Here is a 27112-nt window from a genome sequence, read left to right on the forward strand (position 1 = left end):
TACTTTCCAGAATTCATTTCAAATGCTCCTGCCTGGCTTTCAAGATCATTCACGGCATCCTTCCGCCCCTAGTCCCTCTATCCTTCCTCGCCCCGACACCAACTACCACCAGATCTGCCCACAGACATAAACTATCCTTCCCCTCTCTACATGGCATCTTCTACGCAGGTAAACTGGGTAGATCCCTCCTCTCCAAAATCACCAGCCTCTGGAACGACCTCACTGTCCCGCTGCGGAACCTGGACTCCCTCCAACTATTCTGAAAACAACTGAAAACCTGGCTTTTCTCTAGCATATAATAATCTCTTCTCCTGATTACATCCCTCTTTTTATGTTTTGTAAACTCTTTCTCTTCTCTCTTCCCATATTTTTTTAAACTCTGTAAACCGTGTCGAGCTCCACTTCAGTGGAGAAGATGCGGTATATAAACCTAAGGCTTAATTTAGTTTAGTTTAGTATTGCGGGCTGACGAAGTAAATGCTCCAACGTTTATAGGAATTCTATGAGTGTCATAGCATTTACCTCGCCAGCCCTTGGTAGAAACCTCTACCACGGTTATGTAAAAGCCAGCATATAAGATTTAAGTCCACATCAAGAAGAATCAAACTGGAAATAAATTCAAATATCCTAGAAAACAGACTTGAATTCAATAATTAAGTAATTATCCTAATTCAGATTCTTTGGACAACAGGTTTCCAAATGAGTTGGATCTAGAAAACTATAAGAATGATTTTCAAATGTGAGCAAGCATTTGCAAGGAAATTTTAAGAAGAATGTACCTCCTACTTCTAGAGCACAAGATTTTAACAGTAGAAAGGATTTACATCTCAATTATGTTTGCTTGGCCACATCAGGAAACATTAGTACAATTTGACCACAGATTGGTATACTTTTCGTACTAAAATATGTAGTCAGCATTTTCATTGTCATCCCTATGGAGCCTAATGTAACTAACAAGGTAGCTCTTTTAACTATATTATCCTGAGAGGTTTCTAAATTGTCAAAACCCTCTTCAGGATTAACCTGTCTCAAACCACTAGGAAGATAATTGTAACTTGTAATTCCGAAGAATCCAATCATAAATGCAATACATCTTTCATATACATTTTCAGTAGTTCACAGGATGCAAGCTAGTGAGTGACAGGAAAATTCAACAAGCGTAAGTAATGATCTTTGGAAGCTAATTGACAAGATTGTAACCGAGACTCTACCTTTACTCCACCTTTAACAACAGAGGCTCTCTTTGAATTCTGTTTGTTAAACTTAGTTGCTTTGATTTCCATGAACTTGACAAACAATCATAAATTATCTTTCAAATTTTTGTTGGCTAATGGAGTCAAAGATTTATATTCAAAAGAAACTGAAGAGAGTACCTTAACATCTGAAGTTAACTCTGGCCCCATGGGTGAAGAATTAGAAGCCATGCCTCCTACAGGAGCCTGATTTTCTATTGAGCGGGCTCCTGCAGCAATGGGAGTAACCACAGATTTCCTCTGCATAACAGGTTGCGTGGGCAGCGTAGGACTCCTCGATGATAGGGTGGCATCCCAAGAAAAGGATAAATTCTCATTAAAAGGTGAAGTAGCCATCTTCGAAGATAAAAAATAAAGATCCAAAGGTCCCTGGACTACTGTAACCTCAGGGGGCTTCTTCCTAACACCTTTACACTTCCCCATTGAAATAGAAAAGAAAGAATCACTCCTTGCTCCTCAGTTGCTCCAAAGGGGTGGGATCTACCCCTTTGGACATGCCCCTTCGGGCACATGGCCACATTCTGTGGAGAGGGCTGCCTTTTGATGTAAAGGAGGGGCTTACTCTGAGGACGTGGATAGCCAAATCACTGCCTGCATGAAGGTTCCCAGCTGATCCTCAAGAACTCCGTGGAGAGGACTGCCTTTGATGTAAAAGTGAGGCTTACTCTAATGGCGCAGTCAGCCACAAGGAGGCCAAATCACTGCCTTCATGAAGCACAACAGGTTCCTATAGCTGATCCTCAAGGTGGGGCTTACTCCAATGATGCAGTCAGCTGCAAGGATCCCAAATCACTGTCTGCTTGAAGGTTCCCAGCTGATCCTTCAGGGTACTTTTTTGTGACTTAGTCATGATTGAAATAGGGCCAGATAAAAAAATCCCAATTTTTGCCTTAGACTTTATCATTTTGTTCCATTATCCCAGGTTAATGTCCAAATTCCACCCAAAATACACTCCTTTATGATTCAGACATCTGTTGTGAAAACTATCTCGAACCTGAGTTTCAAAGATTGTAATTCAGATGTTTTCCTGTGAAAAATGTCTTTCTGGTGCTTTGTGATGCTTTTAAGACATTTCTCTCTTTTGAAAATGAGCACCATAGCCAATCAAGTGAGAAGGATCTGTTAGCGGATATAGAGATAAAAGAACTTACCTTCAGAGACAGAGAAAGAAAGAGAGAATTTGCTAGAGACCAGAGTTAAAAATGTTGAAACAGAAAATATGCCAAGGGGAGCAGAGATGACACTAATCTCATACTAACCAGGATCTGAGATGATGCAAACCATGCGCTATGTATTACTGTTTGACTGTTAAACAATGTAAGAGCTATTTTTCTTCTGGGCTGGTAGTTTCTGGATAGTGCCCAAAAGAACTTTATAGTTTAGTGCATATATTGACAGGCCATTCTCATAAAGATGAAAACTGCTCCCAAGCGCCTGCTTCTGATGAGTTTTGGGAGTATTTTATAAGGGAGGGTGTTGGTGGTTATCAGCAAATGCCATCTTCTTTGTGTTCGGTCATTACCTTCATTTTCTAGAGTAGCTTTTCCCTACAGGTTCTCAGCAAAACAACCCAGCACGGGGCTGTGATTTTGCAAGGCTTCCCTTTTTTTTTAACTTATAACAACTAACTACCAACTTCCAGTAATCACGCCTGTCCTTTGCATTTAAACTGAGCTGTCTGGCTTGCAAGTCCTCAAGAGTCTGTATTCCTCCAGGGCTTCCTTCTAGGTTATAGCTGACAATTCTCAGTTAACAGTGCCTATCCCATATAAGTTTAAATGAACATGTCTGGCTTACAGGTTCTCACTTGTCATCTGGGTTTCCTTTTCCAGAGTCCAACTTTGTCTTTCTTTAGTTCTTTATTTCTTTTGTTCAAGAAAAAAAATCCATACTACAGCCATCGATGGCAGATATGTTTACCTTGCTTTTCTTCTTTGATTGTGGGCATTCTCTTGTAGGTCTGGACTGTTCTGTCTTATTGTGTCTGGATGCTCTTCCTTTCCCCCTCCTCCCCCCCCCCCCCCCCCACTGCTCTAACTTGCCTGGAGGAAAAGTCCATAGTCTGTTATTGAGAAAGACATGGGGGAAGCCACTGCTTGCCCTAGATCAGTAGCATGGAATATTGCTACTCCTTGGGTTTTGGCCAGGTACTAGTGACATGGATTGGCCACTGTGAGGATAGGCTACTGGGCTACTTATGTTCTTATTTTATGTTCTATGTAATCTTATATTCCACCAAATCCTTGCAAAGCGGAGTTCGAGATAGGGTGCAAATATGTGAGATAGGCTTGAGATAGGCTTGAAATAGGCACCTTGTGTGGACTTCTTTTAAATTGTCTGTACATAGTCCAGCCCGTGTTATAATAAGTCATGATTGTTCATAAACCACAGGCTTATTCATGTTAAATTGCTTTTAAAATTATCCTTTTTAAGTCAAGGAAGCTGTTAGGCTTGTCATGAAACAAAACACTGCCACTCAATGCGAAGAAAGTACAGTTTGAAATTTAAAATTGAAGCCAAAGATAATTGTAGCACTTTTGCATTTTCCTCTGCTATTTCCCTTTGAGTAAGACATTGATCTGATTGAAGCATCTGTTCTTCTAGGAACTGGTTCGAAACTAGGACTGGGGTGGTAAGAAGACAGTGTCACATGAGTCACTCTTTTTAATTTCAGATTGCATTTTTACATTTAAAAACTTTTAGCGTTGTTCATATTCAACCGTAGTGCTCAACCTGTTGGACAATAATAATAATAATATATCCGCTCTAGTTAATTTATGCTAGAATTGTTTTTTAGGGAGGGTTTTTTTCTATTGTCTTGTAACTGACTTTTGAATGCTATCCAGGTAAAGCAATTTCAGTTTTGGTTTTTTGAACTCTACTTTTATTAAATTTTGTTTTAGCACAATCAACCAGGAGCAGTAAAAACAAACAAGTCGATATCAAGCCTACAGTAGTGAGCGGCTTAAGCTGCTTCCAACCGCAGGCTGACTTCAGCCCAGATATTCAATGCCTGGGCATGTGCAGCTCCAAACACTGAAGATCTGGGTATGACTGCTGACCCAGAAATTAACCAGGCACCAGACGATATTCAGAGCCGTTCCCAGTTAACTTACCGTATATAGTTAGGACAGCTGTTTTGCTATCCTAACTTTATGTGGTTCTTTAGCCAGTTAACAGACTGAAAATAGCCGCTAACTGGCTAAGTTTCCACTCTGACCTCTCTGCCCCCCAGACCACGCCCACACTAGCCAGTATCAGCACTGGTGGTTTGATGGGATATGCAGTGACAGTATATTGGTTAAGTGGTTCAAAGTCAGAAGCACGCGCCAACAAATACGCGCCGAGATAACTGAGCGCAAGGCAGAAATCCGTGCTGAAGAAAAACACTGTTTTAAGGGGCTCCGACGGGGGGTGTAGGTGGGGAACCCCCCCACTTTACTGAATACAGATCGCGCCAGCGTTGTGCGGCGTTGTGGGGGTTTGGGGGTTGTAACCCTCCTCATTATACTGGAAACTTAAATTTTCCCTGTTTTTTAGGGAAAAAGTGAAGTTTTCAGTATAATGAAGGGGGTTACAACCTCCCAAACCCCCCACAACGCCAGTGCGATCTGTATTCAGTAAAGTGTGGGGGGGTTCCCCCCCACCCCACCCCCGTCAGAGCCCCTTAAAACAGTGTTTTTCTTCGGCGCGGGCTTCCGCCTTGCGCTCAGTTGTCTCGGCGCGCCTTTGTCGGCGTGCGCTTTCGACCTGTCACCGGTTAAGTGCCACTGAATATCCCTGAATAGCTCTGCACAGGCTATGCAAATGACCAGCAGCTTCTCCTCGCTGTTTCAATTGCTTTTGAATATTGACCCCAAAGAGTTTATGTTTATCAAATTTACCACCAGGCAGACAGACGAACACCTCGCCTTGAAATATAAGCAGAACAACAAGAAAAAGCAAGGGAGGTGTCTTTTCAACCAACGATATCTTTACTAGCAATCAATGATAAAGTCTATATAAGAAACAGTGGGACCACTGCTTCTTATGTAGACTTTATCATTGATTGCTAATAAAGACTTTATCATTGGTTGAAAAGACACCTCCCTTCCCTTTTCTTGTTGTTCTGCCCATCCTTAACCCTCAAGTAAAGTACAGTAATAGCTATACATTAAGGGGAAAATTCTAAAACTAGGCATCTTCATTGAGATGCCCCAAGGACACGCAGTAGAAACCTGTTCTATTAATGGCACCTGGGTACCCAGATTATGTTATCGAATACTAGAGTAACCCGATATTAGGTGCCCACACTTAGACCAATTATAGAGCTGGCATAAATGCCAGTACCTAAATATAGCAGAAATGTGTTGAACATACAGGGGCCGATCAGCCTGTGGGACACAGCCCTTATAAGTGCCGTGGGTGGCGCTGACCCTGCATATTCACTGCTGGGCCAGTTCTGGTGACCGGAATTGAACATCTGGGGGTTTTTTGGCCAGTGCTGATTTAACAGGCTAGGCCAGGGGTGGGCAACTCCGGTCCTCGAGGGCCGGAATCCAGTCGGGTTTCAGGATTTCCCCAGTGAATATGCATTGATAGCAGTGCATGCAAATAGATCTCATGCTTATTAATTGGGGAAATCCTGAAAACCCGACTGGATTCCGGCCCTCGAGGACCGGAGTTGTCCACCCCTGGGCTAGGCAAATATTCAGCACTGGGTGGTTGTTAATAGTAGGCAAAGATAGGTCTGCTATTTATGTGGCCTGATTTCCCCGCTAAGCCTAGCCAGTCGGCACTGAATATTGCTGGTTGTTGCATGATATAGCTGGTTAACCTTGTAGCATTGACCATGAATATTTGGTGGAGATAACTGGTTACCTTGCGCTGAATAATTCATGTTAGGCACCTAAATACTATTTAGCCGTTCAACGGCTGTTTCTGGTCAGTCAAACAGCTTTGAACATTAGGGGCAGTGGTGTAGTAAGGGGGTGGGTGGACCACCCTGTTTGGCACCTCTCCACACCCCCTATGCCCTGCTCGTGCCCTCCCTTCCCCGCCCCACCTTAATCTTTAAATCTTTGCCAGCGTGAGCAACTTCTCTAGCCTGCTGCTCGCGCCAGCCTGGCCCCTTCTGAAATCACTTCCTGGTCGCAGGTCTTTGAAGTGACATCAGAGAGAAGGCCATCGCCCGTGTGAGCAGCAGGTCAGAGAAGCTGCTCGCACCAGTGAAGAATTAACGAGGTATTAAGGATGGGGGAAGGAGGGCGATAGTGTGGCATGGGGGCGGGGAGGAGCAGAGGGGCAGAGAGGAGGGCGTGGGAGGGGTGCCACCATACCGGGCACCTCCGACCCTCGCTATGCCACTGATCGGCAGGACAGTGTTCTGTAAGTTACATGTGTCACTTGGAGCTCCAGCCACGTATAGACTTCCTCTTGCATTTTTGCAATATGTCAGGGGTGTCAAAGTCCCTCCTCGAAGGCTGCAATCCAGTCGGGTTTTCAGGATTTCCCCAATGAATATGCTTGAGATCTATTAGCATACAATGAAAGCAGTGTATGCAAACAGATCTCATGCATATTCATTGGGTAAATCCTGAAAACCCGACTGGATTGCAGCCCTCGAGGAGGTACTTTGACACCCCTGCAATATGTAATTAGACAGTGGGGAGTGTGTGGCGCAGTGGTTAAAGCTACAGCCTCAGAACCTTGGGGTTGTGGGTTCAAACCCACGCTGCTCCTTGTGTCCCTGGGCAAGTCACTTAATCCCCCCATTGCCCCAGGTACATTAGGTAGATTGTGAGCCTGCCTGGACAGACAGGGAAAAATGCTTGAGTACCTGAATAAATTAATGTAAACCGTTCTGAGATCCCCTGGGAGAACAGTATAGAAAATTGAATAAATTAAAAAAAAAAAAATACTGCCATAAAATATTGTTTAGGCATCCTGCTTGTACTTGCACAGGTAAGGGTATACTTACATACATGACAATCCAGAAAATGTAACCACGTGGTGCCAGTAACAACTACTACCCTAAAAAAAAAATCCACTGGCAAACCAAATAATTCTGTAAGGTGCAGCTTTAATACTCTTAAAGGAGGGTGTAATAGAGCCTCAGAATGTGGAGCAATCTACACAATTCGGGTTTTTCATTTGAACAGTGTTCACAACGTTCATAAGCTCCTGCTCACGTCACCAGCTCGACCCCCACACTACCGTTAAATTTCCTTTTTTGATTTTTAATTTTTCATATAATCATCTTTAACGACTTCTTTTTAAAACGTCTCCACTATTTCGAAAAATTGTGCAGTTTTCCTTTCACCCGGGCAAAAACCTCTGGGAGTTAAGTCACCCGAATTGGGTAGATTGCTCCATTTTCTGATGCTCTATTACCCCCTTTATGAGTATTAAAGTTGCACTTACATATGTGCTCATGTTCTAGACATTTACACGTGCAAGGGGTGCATACCTGCAAGTGCTTAGATTATAGACTTGTCCCCTAGGGAATAACCACCAGTGTTACACTCCAACCACATCTAATATAATAAAATGCTAGGCCGCGCATGCGCACTCAAAAGTCGTGTTCCCTGATCCGTCGCGGAAACACGACGACGCATGCGCGGCCCCACCTCTCACTGTGCATAGTTCTGCGGCGGCTTTCAAATTAAAAAAAAAAAATTACACAGCTGCGGCGGCCTTCCTCACCCCCGGCTCTCACTGCATGGTACCGGCTCCTCTCTCGAACTGCAAAAGAATAAGGAGGAAATAAATGGCAACTACAGCAGTCTAATTATACGACGCTCACCAGAAGATTAGGTGGCTGCCAGAAGGCTGTATGGAGGAACAGGGAATATTTCCTTCTGCATTCATCCTTCAGCAATAATAGCTGTAGATCTTTGTATTTCTTTGTTTAAATTGCCCGGAATTATGGCCCAAATTCTGTAACCATTAGATGCCTATTTTGGAGGCGCATCTAGATAGGTGCCTATCTAAATTGATCGACACGCTCAATAAAGCTTTTTAATCAGCACTAATTGAAACTTAGGCGCCTGTCAAGATAAAGCGATTCTGCAATAAGGCACTTCTAAAAATTTAGGCGGCCTTCAAAAAATTAGACGCTATGCAGGTTAGGCGTGGGCATGGCTACGTGTTAGGCGCCTTGTTGCAGAATCGCTGTTCTTAAGCGTGCATAAAGCGCTCCCATAGGCGCCTAACGTTCAGTTGTGCCTAGAGCTGGCCTATTTATTGGGCGCCTCCAAAATAGATGCCGCTCCGCGTGACTCATTAAACAGCGCCCAATTTTACTTGAATCGCGCTGAACAGTGCCTAAGTCGACGCCTACCTTTTGGGCGCTTCTTATAGAATTTGCCCTTACGTGTTTCAGGTTTCTTTAAAAATTTGATATACCGCCTTATCAAAATTCAAAGCGGAGATTATTTTTAGGGTTATAATCTTTTTTTGTCTGAAAGATTCATGTAGTACTTGTTAAGGGTTTGTCCTGCAGTCTTTAAGAAAAACAACCTTTAAAAAGCAACTTGCACTAGAGACAATAGAATTTGCCCCCTCTTTTACAATGCCGCGCTAGCGTTTTTAGCGTCGGCCGCCACGGTAACAGCTCCGACGCTCATAGACTCCTCTGAGTGTCCCAGCTGTAGCTGCCACAGCCGGCGCTAAAAACGTTAGTGCGGCTTTGTAAAGGAGGGGGTTAGAGAGGTTTGCATGTGGTTATTCTGATCAGGATTTGGTAAATGTCCCCAGGCAAATTCTCAGATTTATGTCTGTGTAACTTAGAAATCAAAAATAACTCCAAAAACAAAATACTGCAAACTATACTAAATAGCAACCACAAAAAGCAGTAAAAAAGTCTAATGGACTTTCCGAGTGACCCAGTCTGTCTAAAGCACTCATAAATAGTTATAATAATAAATGTGTAAAAGGGATTCTCAGTGTGAAGGAAAAGCGAGGGGAGAATATTCTCCAGCGCTTACACATACTGGTGAAGGTATAATAACCTCCACCTGCACACCATCACTGAATCTCTCTTGTGTGCTCAACTCAGTAATAAGTGAGGAAACTAATACAGTGACATGGCAGTGGGTATTGTGGCCCTGCCCTTGTCTTCAATCTTCAATCTTCCGGACCATGCCTTCAAGCTAAGTCTGCTTTTTTGATCTAGGAGTCAGCTGGGGGACTTTCAGAGTGTCCCACTCTGTCTTTATTTCAGCACTTTAAATTTGTGATTTACCTTTTCACTATATTAGTTTTCTCACTTATTACTGAGTTGAGCACACAAGAGAGATTCAGTGATGGTGTGCAGGTGGAGGTTATTATACCTTCACCAGTATGTGTTAGCGCTGGAGAATATGCTCCCCTCGCTTTTCCTTCACACTGAGAATCCCTTTTACACATTTATTATTATAACTGTTTATGAGTGCTTTAGACAGACTGGGTCACTCGGAAAGTCCGTTAGACTTTTTTACTGTGTAACTTAGAAAGCAAAATAGGATTAAATAAGTTGCCTCATTGATCTGTAGCCACATTATAGAGTGTCAGGTCAAAACCGTGGAAGACAAAGGCGCGCGCCGACAACTGAGCGCAGCGCGGAGGCGCGCACCAAAGAAAATAACTGTTTTTAGGGGCTCCGACGGGGGTGTGTGGGGGGAACCCCCCCACTTTACTTTATACAGATCGTGCCGCGTTGTGGGGGCGTTTTGGGAGGTTGTAACCCCCCACATTTTACTGAAAACTTTACTTTTTCCCTAAAAACAGGGAAAAAGTTAAGTTTACAGTATAATGAGGTGGGTTACAACCCCCCAAACCACCCACAACGCCGCTGCGATCTGTATTAAGTAAAGTGGGGGGGCTCCCCAACAAAAACCCCCGTCGGAGCCCCTAAAAACTGTCATTTTCTTCGGCGCGCGCCTCCGGCTTGCGCTCAGTTGTCAGCACGCACCTTTGTCTTCCGCGGTTTTGTCTATGAACCCATTATAGGTAGTGCATCTCTTTAGCTGGGGAAAAAAAGCCAGGGGAGAAATTGTCAAGCAAAAAAATGTGTTGCTGCCATTAGGTTAATGGGAATTACATGCTCAGTTCCTCACCAGTCACCCAATTTGTTTCTGTTCCGTAAAAACATATCTAAAAGTTGAAATTCTATTTCCAGGGTTGTGATTCCCAAATGAGCATGTCAGAGATGTCCTGCAGTGAAAGTACCTCTTCTTGTCAGTCTCTCGTACATGATTCAACTCCAGAAATCCTAGTCGGCCTCCTTTATAATGCCACTACTGGAAGACTCTCGGCAGAAGTGATAAAAGGCAGCCACTTCAAAAACTTGGCAGCAAATAGACCACCAAGTGAGTGAAAATCTTTTTGTACCTTACTACTTCTGCACGTCTATGAATCTCAGTGGTAAGGACTTCAAGCCTATCATTTAGTCTTAACTGTATAAATCAAAACAAAGTAACACAGCCATCATCTAAGAACCTGCTCTAGTTTTTCAGTCTATGGGGAAGCAGCAAAATCCAGAAATGCACTGAGGAATATTGTCTACACCCAGAGAGCATTGCCTTCATTTTTCACAGCAAATGACTAGCAAACTGCTTTAGATGCTGAAATAATTAGTAGATTATACCAACAGACCAGAGAATACAGTGAAGAATCATGCATGTAATAAATCTTTAAATGGCTTTTCTACTGTTGATCCTCTAATCTCTAAAGCAGAGCTTCTCAGACTTGTACTGGGAACCCCATAGGTTTTTAGGCTAGCCATAATGCTATCCACATGGTTTATCTCCTATTTTCAAGGACTTATGTTTTCAAATTAAGAGTAATAATATCATTTCTAGATTGGTGTCAATATCAAAGGTTGTGCATCAAAGGTCAGCATTATCGGCTGTCCTCTATTTATTCTCCTTGGGATCTGTGTTTGAAGAAGGTGGAGCAGAATATAGGATTTATGTGGATGATGTGTAATTTTTCTTTCCTGTGACTGGAAATTGGGACAATTAACATATTACTTAAAAGCTATTAGAATTTGGATCTATGATTGTTTAGTGTAAATAAGATTGAAATCATGTTAATAGGAAGAGTGGAAGAACTGTATTAGCCTATTACTATGAAAGTAGGTAGGTAGACTGATGTCACCAGTGTAACAGAAATTAAAATCACTGGGAGTGAGTTTGGAGTCCACACTGAGCTTGCGAGAACAAATGTCGCAAGCAGTTCAGTATTGCTTTTTTCAGATGAGGTTATTATGGAGAATGAAACTTATGTTGTCTGTTTCGGATTTTAGGACTGTAATTCAGGCTATGGCCATTTCAAGATTGAACTACTGCAACGCCCTGTACCTTGGATTTTCATCCTTACAGTTCAGGGCATTGCAGGTTGTGCAGAATGCTGCAGCAAAAATGATAGTTGGGATTGGGAAAAGAGAGCATGTGACCCCTGTGTTGAAAAGCTTATATTGGTTATCAGTATGCTTAAAAATGAAATTCAAGGTTTCACGTCTGGCCCATCAAATTTTGTATCCAGAAATACCTTGGGATTTAAAACAGCTAGTATAGGCATATTAACCAAAACATACACTGAGGTCAGTCAGCTATGAAATTAGTTATGGAAAACTGTTATTCAGCAAATTATCAACATCCAGTGCTATGGAATACCATGTCTGGAGTGTTATGATTGTGTGCTGCAAAGTCTACTTTTAAGAAGGTTTTAAAGGCACATTTGTTTGCCAGAGCATTTTTATCAGTACAGTGATGGTAGGAATGTGGTATAGAGTCTGCGAATGGATGAAACCATGGAGATTATGAGGTCTTATGTATGTTGAACTATCCCAGGATAGCTAAATCAAAAAGGTGGGTCTTCAGTCTACTTTTAAACAAGGGAAGGGGCATGACAGATGAACTCAGGTAGTTTATTCCATTTTGGAAGAGGCGGGCCTGCTGGTAGGAGAGACTGGGCATCCCTCTTGCTGGTCTTCTTCAAAAGGCATGGGTGGTTTGGGAGTGTGGGGTGGGGTGTTGGGGGTGTTTGGGGTGTCAGGAAGAAGACTTTACTTTCAGGGATCATTTCTATAGTTAGGGGTTCAGGGTGGAGTGTCAGAGATTTGAAGGGGCCTGGGGTAAGAGGGAGTGGGCATTCCTCCTGCCGATCTTGGGTGGGGGAGGTGGGTGTTGGCAGGCGCTAGGCAAGAGGGAGTGGGCATCCCTCCTGACAATCTCAAGGATGGGGGTCGGGGGGGGTGTCTTCTGATGCAACTGGCTCAGCTGATCGCGGCAGGGGTATTTTCCCCTAATCAACTGAGGCGGCAGGACTCCCCGATTCTGCAGTTTCAGGGAGTCTGCCGGCTCAGCTGATAGGGGATTCCTGTACCGCGATCAGCTCAGCCAGTTGTGTCTACTTTTCAGATTTGAAATGTAGGCCAGCGTTTTGCAAGCCTACATTTCAGGCATCTGTCGTGGCTCTAGGGAGATGCATAGGGACGCTTAAACTCACCCAAGGCCAATTCTGGGTGAAACCACACCCATGCTCAGCCTTGGGCGAGCTTAAGTGTCCCTAAGGCCTCCCTAGACCTGCGACAAACGCCTACAGTGTATGCGTCCTTCCTCAGGAGAATTTTTTCTACAAACGTGCCTCCCGATTGGCTGCCAGACAGCAGTAGGATGCCTACCGCTGCCTACAGTCAGAATCCACGTTTGTAGAATCAGCCCTTTAGTGTGAGTTTGCTTATCACCATCTCAAGAGGAGTCATTAAGACCCTGATTCTATAAAAGACGCCTACAGTTAGGTGCCTAGGTCAGCAAACCTAACTTAATTTTTTTAATTGGCTTAATTGGCGTTGATAATTGAAAGCACCATTAAAAACTAATTAAATAATGATTTTAAAAAATAATTTGCTGGTAGGTGTCTACACCAAGTCACCTACTGGCAAGTAGGCATGGATAGGAGCAGATTCAGGGTGGATTTTGGAGCAGAGTTTTGGTGTGGATTGAGTTAGGCACTGGTATGATAGGTAAAACAAAAATGTGGTTTAATATTCTGGTGCCTAAGTTAATTTAGGCACCGCTAGGCGCAATTCTTCAAATGGCACCTAACTTTGAGATGGTAGGTAGGTAGGTGGTAGGTTCTGCTTTTCTAGGCTCCTGCTGAGTTAGGCACTGTTTATAGACTCTGGCTCTAAGTTCATCCACACTAATTGCAAAAAACTTAACATACAGTAAAGAAGTTTTCAGTGCACTAAATGCAAGATCCATACAAAGCAGGCAACGAACAAACTCTGTTCCTGGTTTTATCTTGCTGCTTTGATTAAGATCCTTATGGAGCACATCCTCAGCAGTTAGCTCACAGCCTTTGTATTTATACTGTGCATTACTTTTGTAGGATGGTAAGTGCAAAAATTTGCTACAGTTTATTAAACAGGCCTCAAAGAATCTCCTGTTGAAAAATAATCGTAGCCATTCTATCTGCCTGTCGCTGTAGGAAAATATTATGCTTGACCTTGTCAAATGCAGCAGGTAGATCCAGAAGGACAAATAAACCTGGTTTCCCTTGATCCAGTACCCTCCAACAATTCAATCAAAACACTCTTGTCCTATATTCTGCTCAGAATCCCAACAGTCCTTGTGCCCTTTCCAAAATGCTACTCGGTTGATTATATGTAAAACTATAGTGGAAGCTCAGATAAAATATATTCCAAGCACTAAAAGAGGTAAAGGAACCCCTAATGAAGAAAACACGGCAAGTGATAATTAAAAAGATAATATGGCAAGCCAAAAGAAATTTTGAAAAAACAAGTTTATTGTAGAGACAAGAACTAATACGAAAAAAGTTTTTTCAAATACATTCAAAGTAAAAAGCCTGTGAGGAGCTGATTAAACTGCTACATATAGGATTACCAGATATCCGGATTTCCCCGGACGGCTTTTCAAAACCTGACACTTTGTGTTTTGAAAAGCTTTCCTTCGTGCAGGAGGGTGTCCTGCCTGAAGAGAGCAGGCAGCCGGGGGGGAGAAGGGGAGGATTGGAGGAGGGGCTAGGGTGGGCTTGGGGGCGAGATCAGTAGCATGACGGGGCAAGGATGGGTGGGGCTGTGAGGACCTCAAAGGGTTTAGATTTTCCAGACGGAAAATCTGGTAACCGTAGCTATATACCAAGGGATAAATGAACTGCTCAGTGAAAATAATAAGCTAATTTATCCCTTGGTTGGACTTTGTGTAAGGTTAAGAGTGCCAAGGTAGGTTAATTTATTCCTTAACTTGTAAAATTCTAACTTTTGAGGACTGTCTAGAATTAGGTCTAAGCTGAGTTAATTGGAAAGACAACAACTAATGATTCTTGAGACTGTGAAGCCTGTGAGGGACAGGACTAAAGGAAAAAATATATGAACTCAAGCAACATGTTGTTCTTTCTCTATTCAGTCTTCAACTGGTCATACATGCAAACAAAATGTTTTGATTTTCTTGCAACCCTTGTGTTATCTGTATTTGTGAAGGCTCTATGCCTGGCTTCTAGCACACACTACCCTGATGGGTAAATCAGGTTTACATGTGCGTACTATATATACATGCAAGTGCCAGTATTTTCTATGAACTTCTAAAATAAGGGCCAAAATCTGTGGCTCAGTGAATTTGCATGAAATATAACTGAATTTGATTGAATTTTCCTAGCAAATCTGAAGAAAATTTGAAAATTATAGCAAACTGAAAACATGCTGAAATGTGCTTGGATTGAATTCAGCCTCAAGTTATTTATATACCCCTACACCTCCCTATCTAAGATGCTAATTCATTATATATATAGGCTGAGCGTATATATTGTGGCAGGGAAAAGGCGAAAGACTAGGCTTGCCTATACCACAACCAAACACTTGGCCGAGCAGTAGACATGGAATGGCCAAAATGGAATTATGCACCCAGAAAGCTCTCCAACAAGGTTCATTTATTACGCTTTTCTTTTGAGTCAAAACAAAACAGTTCCATTCAGGAAATAAATTTCTCATAAAGCTCCATAACCCTGGAATATCATAGTTCAAAACAGTCACAAGCCTAAAGATTTCATCAAACTTCTTCAGGCACAAAAAGCCCCTTTTATTCTGCTTGGCAAGTCCTTCAACCTTGCTTCTACCAGTTCAATAGAAGCAATAGGGAAGCATGAGCAGGTGCCCTTCCCCCCACAGTCTCTCACAGACCTGCACATGTGCAGGTAAAATTCAAATAAAGGCAATTTACGTCTGGCTTGTAAACTTTCTTTTAGACAGTAAGTTCAGCTTCAAGAATTTCTTCCATTCAGGTGAACTAGGGCAAAACATCTTTCATACAAAACAAACTTAAACTCTGACATCTGGTTCAGGCTGCCACTGCATTTCTGAATCATCTGCTACAGTAGGATTGCAGGCAAAGTCACATTCCATGCTATCACTTCCCAGAGAGTTAGCTTCCCACTTATCAGAATCTGGAGTTAATTCAGATTGAGAATGACACAGGGACCATTTACTGCAGTAAACCGCGGGTCACCGCAGTAAATCCGCAGGAATGGAGACATTTGCAACTGGTTTACCACAGGAATGGGGACAAGACCTTTCACTGCCCCACGGGAATGGGGACAAAACCTTTTACCGCCTTGTGGGAGCAGTGAAAAGTCTTACTCCTGTGGTAAAAAAAATTGTGCCCGTGTCAGACTCAGCATCTTCTCCCCAGCTCCTCTAGCACCTATTTTACCTTCAGGAGCCAGCCATGCCACGATGAAGACAGAAGAAACCTAAAACCAAAGTCTGAGACCAATGTGATTTGAAGAATAAAATTACCAGACAACAAAAAGAAAAAAAATAAATTTGTTTTATATTTTGTGATTAGAATATTTCAGATTAGAAATATGTATCCTGCTAGAGCTAGTATTAGACATAACTGGAGGACCGCAAAGTCCAGGCTGTGCTTCTTTAGCTTCCAGCTGGCTTAGGGCTCTCTCTCTGACCAGGGGGCAGTTGCCCTAGTTGCACTCTCCTAACACTATTCCTGCCATGTGTGACTGAAGTATTCTGTTAGCTTGATATTTCTATGTAGCTTTCTGTAGTAATTTGGTTTGTTCAGTTTTCACAATAGTGAAGGGGATATTTTTGAAGGGAGGGGAGATGGGTTTTGTTAAACCTTGCTCTGTTTTATTTGTGTTTATAAAATGACAATTGTCAAAGCCACACATATACACAACTGTAGGGCGGCACAGGCAGGCTTCACCGGCATCAGTTTCTTTTCTAAAGCGCCGTGAAGGTAAGGGGTAGGGAGGGAGATAGATTTGGCTGGAGGGAGGGAGGGAAGGGGCCATGCATGTGATCGGTGACTGCACGCCTTCCCTCCCTTAAGTTTCTTTACACTGCGAAGGTATGGGAGAGGGAGAGAGATTTTCGGGACGCTGAAGGGCAGTGAGGTGGAGAAAGGGAAGGGTGGATGCTGCGGGGATGGGGCAGTGAAGGGGATGGGGACGGGCGGTGAAGGGGACAGTGGTCCAGTGACGGGGCAGTGATGGGGACAGATTTTTTCCCCGTGTCATTCTCTAGTTCAGAATTAGAGATTTCAGTGTCTGGAGTCTCAACCTGATTGGCATGCTTGGCTGCAATGAAACTATGCCACTTAGCAACGTTTATTTCCCTATCAGGATTTTGATTCTGACTCCCTCTTTCAAAGCAGTGGATTTTACCTTAAAGCATAGAGAAATTTCCTCCTTTGGAAGGCTGTAGGCTTGAGTGCCCTGGAAACTGCTTTCACATGGTGGTTGCCCTTCTGTTACCTTTCCAGCTGATGATTGGAGAGTTGCATTCCCCTGGTTGCCTGCCCCCTTATGAATTCTGCTTCCCTGTTTAACGTGCTCAGCAGGTAGCTTCTCATTGGTTTAGGAATTAACACTGCTTGCTGGCTACAGAGCCCCGTCACATAGCTCTGTAATTAAGGGCTTTATCACTCTTTCCCCTCTGGGTTCTGTGAAGGGACCTAAATTACCCTTGTGTGTAGGCTGTTTTAAAAGGACAGACTTCTTATCTGGGAATAAATAAGCCTGCTTGGAGGAAATTCCTGGCTAGATTAGTGTTTGTTAGCAGGGGTCTACCACCTCTGATGACAAAGGAAGTTTCTTCCTCCTGGTCTAGGAATTCAGGAATTCCACTGTGCTGCACATCTTCCCTGTGACAATATAGAGTAAACATAGTATTCGCTGGTGTATATATAGTATGTAAATATTGTATACTCAGTCAAAAAGACTTAGGGCTCCTTTTACAAAAGTGCATTAGGGCCTTAACGCACGGAATAGAGCGTGCTATATTGCCGTGCGCGCTAGACCTTAACGCCAGCATTGAGCTGGCATTAGTTCTAGAAGCGTAGCGCGGGTTTAGTGCGCACTAAAATCCTGCGTGCGCTATAAACGCTAGCGCACCTTAGTAAAAGGAGCCCTTAATATAAAAGAAAATAAACACACCATAACATAATAATAACAGTTTATAAAACGCAGGACCGTGAGGTTCTAAGCCCAAATGCTCCAAAACCATCAGCTAGTCCCTTCTGGAGCAGGTTTGAATACCATCACAGAAACACTCAGACTCAGTTTTGTACCACCAGCACAGAAGCTCAAGAATTGTAACTCCTTTACAGAAGCTCATGTAAACCGCTCTGAATTTACTTCCCAGTCATTAGTAGCAGTATAGAAGCTAACAATAAACAATTTAAGTGTAGCAATCAACACTAGTGTTAGCATGGTTAACAAAGCCATTCTTTAAGGAATTGACCCAATGGAAAATAATAGGGACCAGGGCAATTAATGTGCGTGCAAACCCATTAGTGTTTTAGTAATTCAAACCTTTTACTTAGCATCTGTTAACAATACCTTATACTCCTCATTTATTGAGATCACTAGACTCTAATAGACTTGTTCTTCCATCTCCAAAATTTGCTCATTATGAATCTACTCGATCAACAGCATATTTCTTTATTTTCCCCCTTTATTTTTGGAAAAATCTTCCATCTTTTATTCGAGCAGAATCATCATTTTAAAATTCTAAATCTCTTTTGAAAACACATTTTTTAGGTTACCTTTTAATGTTCCTCTGGGGTCAACAGAATAGAATGGGGTTCAAAGACAAAACCGCCGAAGACAAAGGCGCGCGCCGACAACTGAGCGCAAGATGGAAGTGCGCGCCGAAGAAAAAGAGTGTTTTTAGGGGCTCCGACGGGGGTTTTTGTTGGGGAACCCCGCACTTTACTTAATACAGATCGCGGCGGCGTTGTGGGGGGTTTGGGGGTTGTAACCGCCCTCATTATACTGGAAACCTAACTGTTTCCCTGTTTTTTAGGGAAAAGTGAAGTTTTCAGTAAAATGTGGGGGGTTACAACCCCCCAAACCCCCAACAACGTCGCCACAATGCGGCGCGACAGGTATAAAGTAAAGTGGGGGGGGGTTCCCCCCCCACACACCCCGTCGGAGCCCTTTAAAACAGTAATTTTCTTCAGCGCGCGCCTCCATGTTGCGCTCAGTTGTCTGCGCGCGCCTTTGTCCCGGCGCGCTTTGGACCTGACACCATAGAATGGCAGACATATTTTAGATATTTTATAAATGATTTTAGTTTATATGATTGTTTACTCATTTGGTTGGTTAACTTTACTTTTTTGACTTTGGTGTTCTTTTCTGTGGATGCGTAAATTGTAAGCTGCTATGACCTATTGCACTAGCGGGATATCAAGTGAACAATAAACATAATTAACAAGTCAGTATATTTAAATGCTACCTTTCCTTTTAAACATTGACTGCAGTGTTTAAATCTGTTCTTTATGTTCACTGTTATCTGGATAGCAAGTAGTGATAAATCTGCAGTATATGGAGAGCGGGGCTGAGAGTGCAATATTCAGCTGCTACCTCTATAGCCAGACAATTTACATTAGGACAGACTTTTTGCTGGCCTAATTAATCTTCATAGCTATATGGATAGCCAGCTACCCAAAGAGTTAGATGGGACACCCATGTTTGACTCCAGCACTAATCAGATAGTGCTGGAGTGGACTATAAGAATTTTCAGCAGCATTATCCAGAGAGTGCTATAGAAAATTGGTGGCTAAGGCACTTATCCATATAGGCAGGGCCGGATTTAGATGAAAAGAGGCCCTAGGCTATTCCACTTATGAGGCCCTTTCACCTCCCATTTTTAAGTTTGTAAATTACATGAGAGATAATAAAATACATCATTACTGTGATATATATCAATATGTTAAATGAAACATGTTGTTATTGGTACTAACCTTTATAAAAAATGTGACATGGATAATAAATAAAAAAAAGTTGAGAACACTTATTTGGACATTTATTCTCAGCACCATATATAGTACTTGTAATAATAACTAATCAAACATAACACACAACATTGCCCCTTCCTATGTCCATAGTGCCCCCAGTGCGTCCTTCCTCACCTCACCCCCCCTCTGATGCCCGCCTGCCTCCCATCCCCCTTCCATTGAACACCCCCCATGCCATCCTGCCTGCCTGCCTTCCATTAAACTCCTCCGGCCGCCCTGTCCTGACGGATCCACGTTTTGCCTCTCTCCCCGCGGGGCTGGGCTTTGCCCAGCTGTTTCCGGACTGACGTCTTTCCCTCTCCGATCCTCCTCCCAGGGCGAGAAAAAGAAAGGGAGAAGCCGAGTTGGCGTCCCGTTGCGGCCGGAGCCGGTTCCGATCCCGAAGTGTAGAATTTCTCCTTATTTTCGGTTCAGTGTTTTAGTGTTCACTGTTTTTAGAATAGTGTAATTTTAATTTTGCTAACAATTTAAATGTAGGCCCCTCTTGATCTTGAGGCCCTAGGCTGAAGCCTAGTTAGCCTATAGGAAAATCCGGCCCTGCATATAGGGAGCAATTGTATAACTGGGCACCTAAGTGCAGCAGAGTTGCAAAGAAATTCTAGTATTCTCTAAATTACGTAAGTAAGTAGGAGCCCTGCCCCGCATGCAAATATGTACTGTGTAAATAAGGAAATAAGCTGCCGAAACTTAAAATCTATCTGTGTGTCAATTAATTTGACTTCATACTTCTGATGAAAGCCACCATTTCAAGGGAAAATGTGGTATATAAGAACGATGAATAGAAAACCCCCCAAAATAGAATAGTATTTGCTGGATAGCACTTAGGGCTCCTTTTATCAAGGCGCGCTACGGAGGTTAGCGCGTCGGACATTTCATCATGCGCTTACCCCCACAACAGCCTAGAATCCTAACGCCTCGTCAATGGAGGCGTTAGGTACTAGCATGGCAGGCGGTTTAACGCGCGGTATTCTGCACGTTAAACCGCTACCGCGCCTTTGTAAAAGGACCCCTTAGGCTCCATACTAAGAACATAAGAATTGCCATACTGGGACAGACTGAAGGTCCATCAGGCCTAGCATCCAGTTTCCAGCAGTGGCCAACATATGTACATAAACGCTACGATTCTAAATATTTATTAAACATGCATAAATTTGTGCACTTAAGTTATAGAATTGCCTTTGCAGTGGCTGATGCTTTATGGATAAACGCTTTTAAATATTGACATGTATAAATCTGAGGCCGTTTTACAAAGTTGTGGTAAAAAGTGACCTTATGCAGGCCTTTCCTGCATGCTAAGGCAACTTTTTGCCGTAGCTGGAAAATGGGCGATTTTCTATATTCAGCATTATGGTCATCAGTGCGTGCACGGGAGCCAATTTTTCCAAACTTATTGGGGAGCGTTAAACCCGACCAAAATTAACTCTCCCGGGACACAGTCAAGGAGTTTGTTCAATATTCGGGGTGCTCAAGCACCCACGGCATACACAGAACTGGCTCCTCTGAGTGCGTGGGCCCTTACCACCACTCATCTTGCAGGTAGTAAGGACTCACGTGCTAATCACACGCTAATCAGTTTGCGCATGGCAGTGGGGCTGTGCTGATTGGGAAAAAAAGAGAGGAAAGAAGAACCACACAGACACGCCTGCTCTCCACCCCAGGCACGCCCCTTCAGACACACAAAAAATTATTTTTTAGCGTGTGGGTAGCAAGAGCACATTGGAATTTTACTGTGGGTCACCTAAGCACGCCCCCTGATAAGCCCTTTTAAGCTGCGGTAAGCACGTTTTTGTGCTGAATGCAGCTTGGTAAAAGGACCCCTTTATGTGTAGGTTGCCATGACAACATTCAGCCCAGAATGCTACAGGGCTACTTTTTCCACCTATCAGAGTTCTTATGGATGTTTGGAAACAACCTATCACTAGTCTCATGTTAAAATTAAAATTAAAAGATACACAAACATTAAGATAGCTAATTATGTGGTTATTAAACAAAGCTAGTATGAAATACAGCCATGCCTTGGATTAACATTCCTGTGAAAAATGTCATGTGTTTAACTGAAAAATAGCTTGGTTTATGTTTATAAAAGGTGCTGTTATTGTACCAGCGGCTCTGTGAATTGGGTATATTTGTTTCCAGTGAGCCAACAAAAGGAAATATTTGTAGAGTTTGTGTACTTGCTTGTGACGCATAAAGCAGTACTCCTTTTAATACAAAACAGGCAATTCAAAAATTTGTTTAGGTGAAAGCTCATGCTTTGTTTCTTAATCTGTGTCTGGCAAGGGTTTTGGATATGTCTGGAAACAAAAATAGTAGAATGCCTTCAAACCTCCTGTCCCTAAATACAAGCAATGTGTTTCATGCTGGAGACAATATTATTTTACCATGTGTAAACAAATTAAAACAAATCATGACATCACCAACTAGGCAGCATTTTGTTCTTTAATGATAAGCATGAGAGATCCATGTTGTGTATTGGAGATCTGTTGACTTCTTACCATAGCATGATCTTAATACCTGATGTTTCCTATTGTCAATATGCTATAAATTATATTGATACTTTCCTAAAGTGTTCCATGAATAGAAGGATATAAACTTTTAATAAAGACTACACAAGACTAGCACGTGTTTCAGTCCATTCAATTTTACTAAACAGTCCCCCGTGTTCAAACCTTTATCTGAGCAAAGCAACATCTTTATGTTTCACCAGTTCCATGAACAGTGTTTCCTCTTAAACTTTTAACTTTTGACCCTTTCTCACCCGACTATTGACATCTGGTCATTATTTCTTTTTCTGCTTTCCACCCCCTGTTGTCAGATGGACTGTTCTGTTGTCTAAAACACTTGATAGGTGGACAGGTTTATATAATTCGAGGTGAGTTCTATAGCGACTAACTTGGATGTTGTCTTTGTCGTGCAGAAGAGAACTTGGCAGTGGTGGAGTCATGTTGGAGTCCAAAGTTCACATAACACATTATCTGTGATAGTCAAACTAGGAGTACTAGTGGAATTTATCTCTGAATATGGATGATGGTATTTAAAGTCATCTGCTCAAAGAACCCAAAATAACTCTTGTGTACAAGCTTCTACTTGTGTCATGTAAATTATTGATTTCTTTGCATATGTAGTATTAAAGCCCATCACAAAAACAAATACACACCATTGTGTTTAAAGAACCACAACATTAAAATGCATTTTTATAGAGGCATCAAACAAGGTCTCAAATCTAACCATTTTCTTGGCTCAATCTGTCCTATTGCCATTTATCATATGCCTCAAATTTTTGTATATAACTTGTGAGCTATAACCAATTTGATATATTCTTCATGTATTAGACATCCTTAGCTCAAGACTATCACAATATAAATTGGCGGTGCTATATATTTCAAAAAGCATTTAAAACCATACCTATATAAATGGCCTCTAAGAGGGAAATTCTGTAAATGTCAATCACAATTAGGCGCCTATTACAGAATCATGCCTAACTTAAAATTTAATGTAGACCTGGGTTTTAAAGGCCTACATTATAGGCACCTAAGTTCTTTAGAGAATCACACCTAGTGGCACCTAAGTCCTTCTCCACTCCTAAGCATGCCTACTTTGCAGCTAGGCGTTTATTTTTTTGTGGTGACCCATCAAATGAGCGCAGGACAATTGCGCACAGGGACAAGTGTGCGCAGGGCAATTGCGGCGATAGATACTTTTTGTCTTTTTAAGGGTTACAAAGTAATTCTTTTTTTTTTGAGGGGGGACCCCCCCACACTTTAAAAATTCACTTGCTATCTAGTGTTAGGGTAAGGTTTTATATCATGATTATGGGAACCCTAATCATGATATAAACTTTACCCTAACACGAAGGCCCTGACTTGCTGACACTCCTCAGGCCCCGTCCCTTGGGAGGGGCTTGAGTCACCTTAAGTGCCTCAATCCCCTCCCAAGGGATGGGGCCTGAAGAGTCATTCTGCATGCAATTTTCAGGGCGCTTTTGTCAGAGCGCAATTGTCCTGCGCTCATTTGTCGGTGAACCATTTTTTATGTAGAATTGTGCCTAAAAAGATTGGTGCCTATCACCTAATTCATTTTTATTTTTTTCAAATGTACTAATTAATCCCTCCCTCCTTTACTAAACTGCAATAGCGATTATTATCGCAGGGAGCTGCGCTGAATGCTCCATGCTGTTCCCGCCTCTCATAGAGTTCCTATGAGCTTTGGGAGCAGCATGGAGCATTCAGCGCAGCTCCCTGCATTAATAACTGCTATCACGGTTTAGCAAAATGGGGACGGGGTAAGTTAGTCGCCTCTTATAGAATTTCCCCCTAAATGTCCACACCCAATGACCCAACATCAATGTTCAGCACTGTTGTGCCTGCTTCAGGTGTCAGGCTTCAAAAATTTGCCATCTCCAATTCTTGTAACTTATGAAAGTACAAATAACCTACAATCACAAAAATTTACAGTTCTATATAAACCATTTTGTATATCTGGAAATAATTATTTATACTTATATTATATTATATTATTTATATTATTATATTATTTATACAGTATACAATCTGATTTCCATATACTGTACATTATTCAAAAATACAGGCCACAATAGTATTTGCAAGTAAATTCATAAAATTCCCAAATGATTCACATGATAAGAAATAACTAGGTCTACTGCAAAGTGTTGTGGTTGCCATGTTAGTTCACTTGGCTATGTATGAGTAAGAGTCAACAAACAAGTTTTAGGTGCTCTGCTCCATTGCTTAGGCAGGGCCAGCTTAACCATATGATAGACTGGGCAGTAATCTTGGATGGCAGCTTTAGGACTTAGGGAATGGGGGGATAGTCATGGAAAAACAATAGCTCCTGACAACCACATGAATTCAGTCATCACCTCTGTGGAAGGTGGGCAAGTTTATGTTCCCAAATAGCCCATTTACCTGGGTAAATGATTTTTATAATTACCAAAGTCTCACTTGGGTGGTTGGAAAAGTAATGGAGGTGCTACTGAAGGATAGGAGAGTGCCCTTCTTGGATTCCAAGATCTGAGGCAACATGGTTTTGTCAATGGAAAATGTTGCCAGATGAATCTGATTGATTTCTTTGACTGGATGACCAGAGAATTGGATTGAGGACTTGTGCTACATGTAGTCTGCTTGGATTTTAGCAAAGCCTTTGACATGGTTCCTAATAGTAGGGCAGTAGAACTAGAGCATAAGAACTGAGGTTGCAGTGTGGTAGATTTAGGAGTAACATTAGGAAATACAGTCAAACCTCAGTTTGCGAGTAACGCGGTTTGTGAGTATTTTGCAAGACGAGCAAAACATTCTTGCAAATTGTGACTCGCAAACTGGCGTTGATTCAATTTGTGAGCATCGCTACCCCCTGCCCGCCTACCCATCTGCAAAGGCTCCCCCCCTGAGAACTGGCATCGCTCCCCCCCGCTCGCACCGGCATCCTCCGCCCGCCCAAACAGAAGCCGTACCCCATCTGGCACCGGCACGCAGCCCACAGGACGTGCTGGTGAACGAAGATCCTTCCTGTTGCCTGGGCCTTGAGCATCTGAGCATGCTCAAGTCCTTCTGGTTCTCGCTCTCTCCGAGATTCTTGGGCTGTGTGCCGGTGCCAGATGGGGTAAGGCTTCTGTTTGGGCTGGCGGGGGATGCTGGTTTACAAGGGGGGGATTTGCGAGAGGGGGGAGCGATGCCGGTTCTTGGGGGGGATTGGAGCAGCACCGGTGGCCTCGGGGGGGGGGGGGGCGGAAACGAATCAAGCGAGTTTCCCTTACTTCCTATGAGGAAACTCACTTTGATATACGAACAATTTGATTTACGAGCATGCTTCTGGAACAATTTATGCTCCTAAACCAAGGTTCCACTGTACTTTTTCACAGAGTGGTGGATACCTGAAATACTCTCCCAATGGAGATGGTGGAGACAAAAACAGTGACAGAATTCAAAAATGCATGGGATAAATACAGAGGATTTGGCAGTTGATGTGTTATGAAGGTCAGGAGTTGTGTTCAGAAGGCAACTGTAGTAGATGGGAAGTAAGGCCCTTGCTGACAAAGTCCGATCAGGATCGAGTATGCATATTTTATTTTGCATTGTTGAGCAAACTGGATGGATTGTGCAGGTCTTTATCCGCTTTCATATACTATATTTCTATGTTAAGTCCCAGCAGAATCCTAAATAGAATAAAATAGTACAACAGTCCATAGCAATATATACAAAACAGAAAGACACGAGTCAAAATCAATCCAAAATATACACAGGAAAGAGCCTCAGAAGCTACATAGGAACCTTCCAAATGTAGCTATGAAGGAAAAGCTTGACTCAGCTGGGAGGTTTTTATGTCAGTGAAAGAGAAGTGAAGGTGAACCAGTGAGTCAAGCTTTTCCTTCATAGCTACACATGGGAGGTTCCTATGTAGCTTCTGAGGCTTTTTCCTCCTGTATTTTCCATTTTTTCTTGGATTTACCTTATCAGACAACTGACTTTAAAGGTGTTTATTGTTGGTCTACTGGAGAGTATTGTGTATATTTTGGACAAAAGTCCATAAGCCATTATTAAGATGGACTTGGGAAAATCTTCTTCCTAGGATAAGCAGCACAAAATCTGTTTTGCTTTTTGGGATCTTGCCAGTTACTTGTAACCTGGGTTGTCCACTGTTAGAAACAGGATACTGGACTTGAATGACCTTCGGTCTATCCCAGTATGGCAACCTTTATGTTCTTATTACACCACAATGCAGATTATTCCCACTATACGTATAATCAAGGCAGAAGTCATTCCAAGTAAAAGGCTCATATTCATGCTTCTTTATGAAGGTAGTTTATATGATCTAGTGCAAAAATTGTGAATAGGAGTGCAGTATCTTTAAAGCAATTCAAAAATTAAGGATACATATTAATCTTAATAGATATACCATAGACTATTACAAATAGAAAAACAGCATAGTATGAAAAATGTCTTAAAGGAAGAAACCTCCCTTAATACTTAACATAAAATTTCAAGGGTACAGAAGAATGGAAAACATTTGAAATTAGGATGATCAAACACTTTTGGCTCAGTATTCAAAAGGATTCATCCATATAGCAGCAGCCACTGTCCACCAAATTATGTATATGATGCCTAAAGTTGTGTACATGCATTGGTTCGTGTAGCTGAGGAACACGCACAGCTTAATCGATTAATAGGCCTAATTGGCATGGATAATTGGCAAGTTAACACCTCATAATTGATGCTAATTGGAGTTAATTGAAAGTTGCACGCACAACTTGTTAGGCGCACTGCCCAAAGTATTATGCGTCCGATCAAGTGTGAGAATCTAGAAAGAGGGTATAGTTAGGGATGGATTGTGGGGATTCTATTAAATTGTGCACACAACTTTTAGCTTTTGTACTGATGTGATTTTCCTTGGCCTAAATGGGTGCACCTAAAAGTTACGAGGCGGCGATTTTTTAGGCGTCATATATAGAATCAGGCCTTGTGTGGCTAAATCTCTGATCTGTCAATTTTCAGCAGCGCTGTACAGATAGTCCTGACCTAACACTGTTCAGAGAGTGCCAGG

The 27112-nt window shown here is 42.4% G+C and overlaps 1 protein-coding gene across 3 annotated transcripts in view; it reads left to right on the forward strand.

The window, feature by feature from the left end:
- Window positions 1-27112, forward strand: part of SYT14 (synaptotagmin 14) — a 235797-nt gene that overhangs the window by 199825 nt on the left and 8860 nt on the right. For all 3 annotated transcript variants that reach the window (XM_033939955.1, XM_033939956.1, XM_033939954.1), the window contains one exon: window positions 10393-10582. In XM_033939955.1, the coding sequence (XP_033795846.1) occupies window positions 10393-10582 (190 nt within the window). The remainder of the gene's footprint in view (window positions 1-10392; window positions 10583-27112) is intronic.

This window comes from Geotrypetes seraphini, chromosome 3 (genome assembly GCF_902459505.1).
Source record: "Geotrypetes seraphini chromosome 3, aGeoSer1.1, whole genome shotgun sequence".
Lineage (NCBI taxonomy): Eukaryota > Metazoa > Chordata > Amphibia > Gymnophiona > Dermophiidae > Geotrypetes > Geotrypetes seraphini.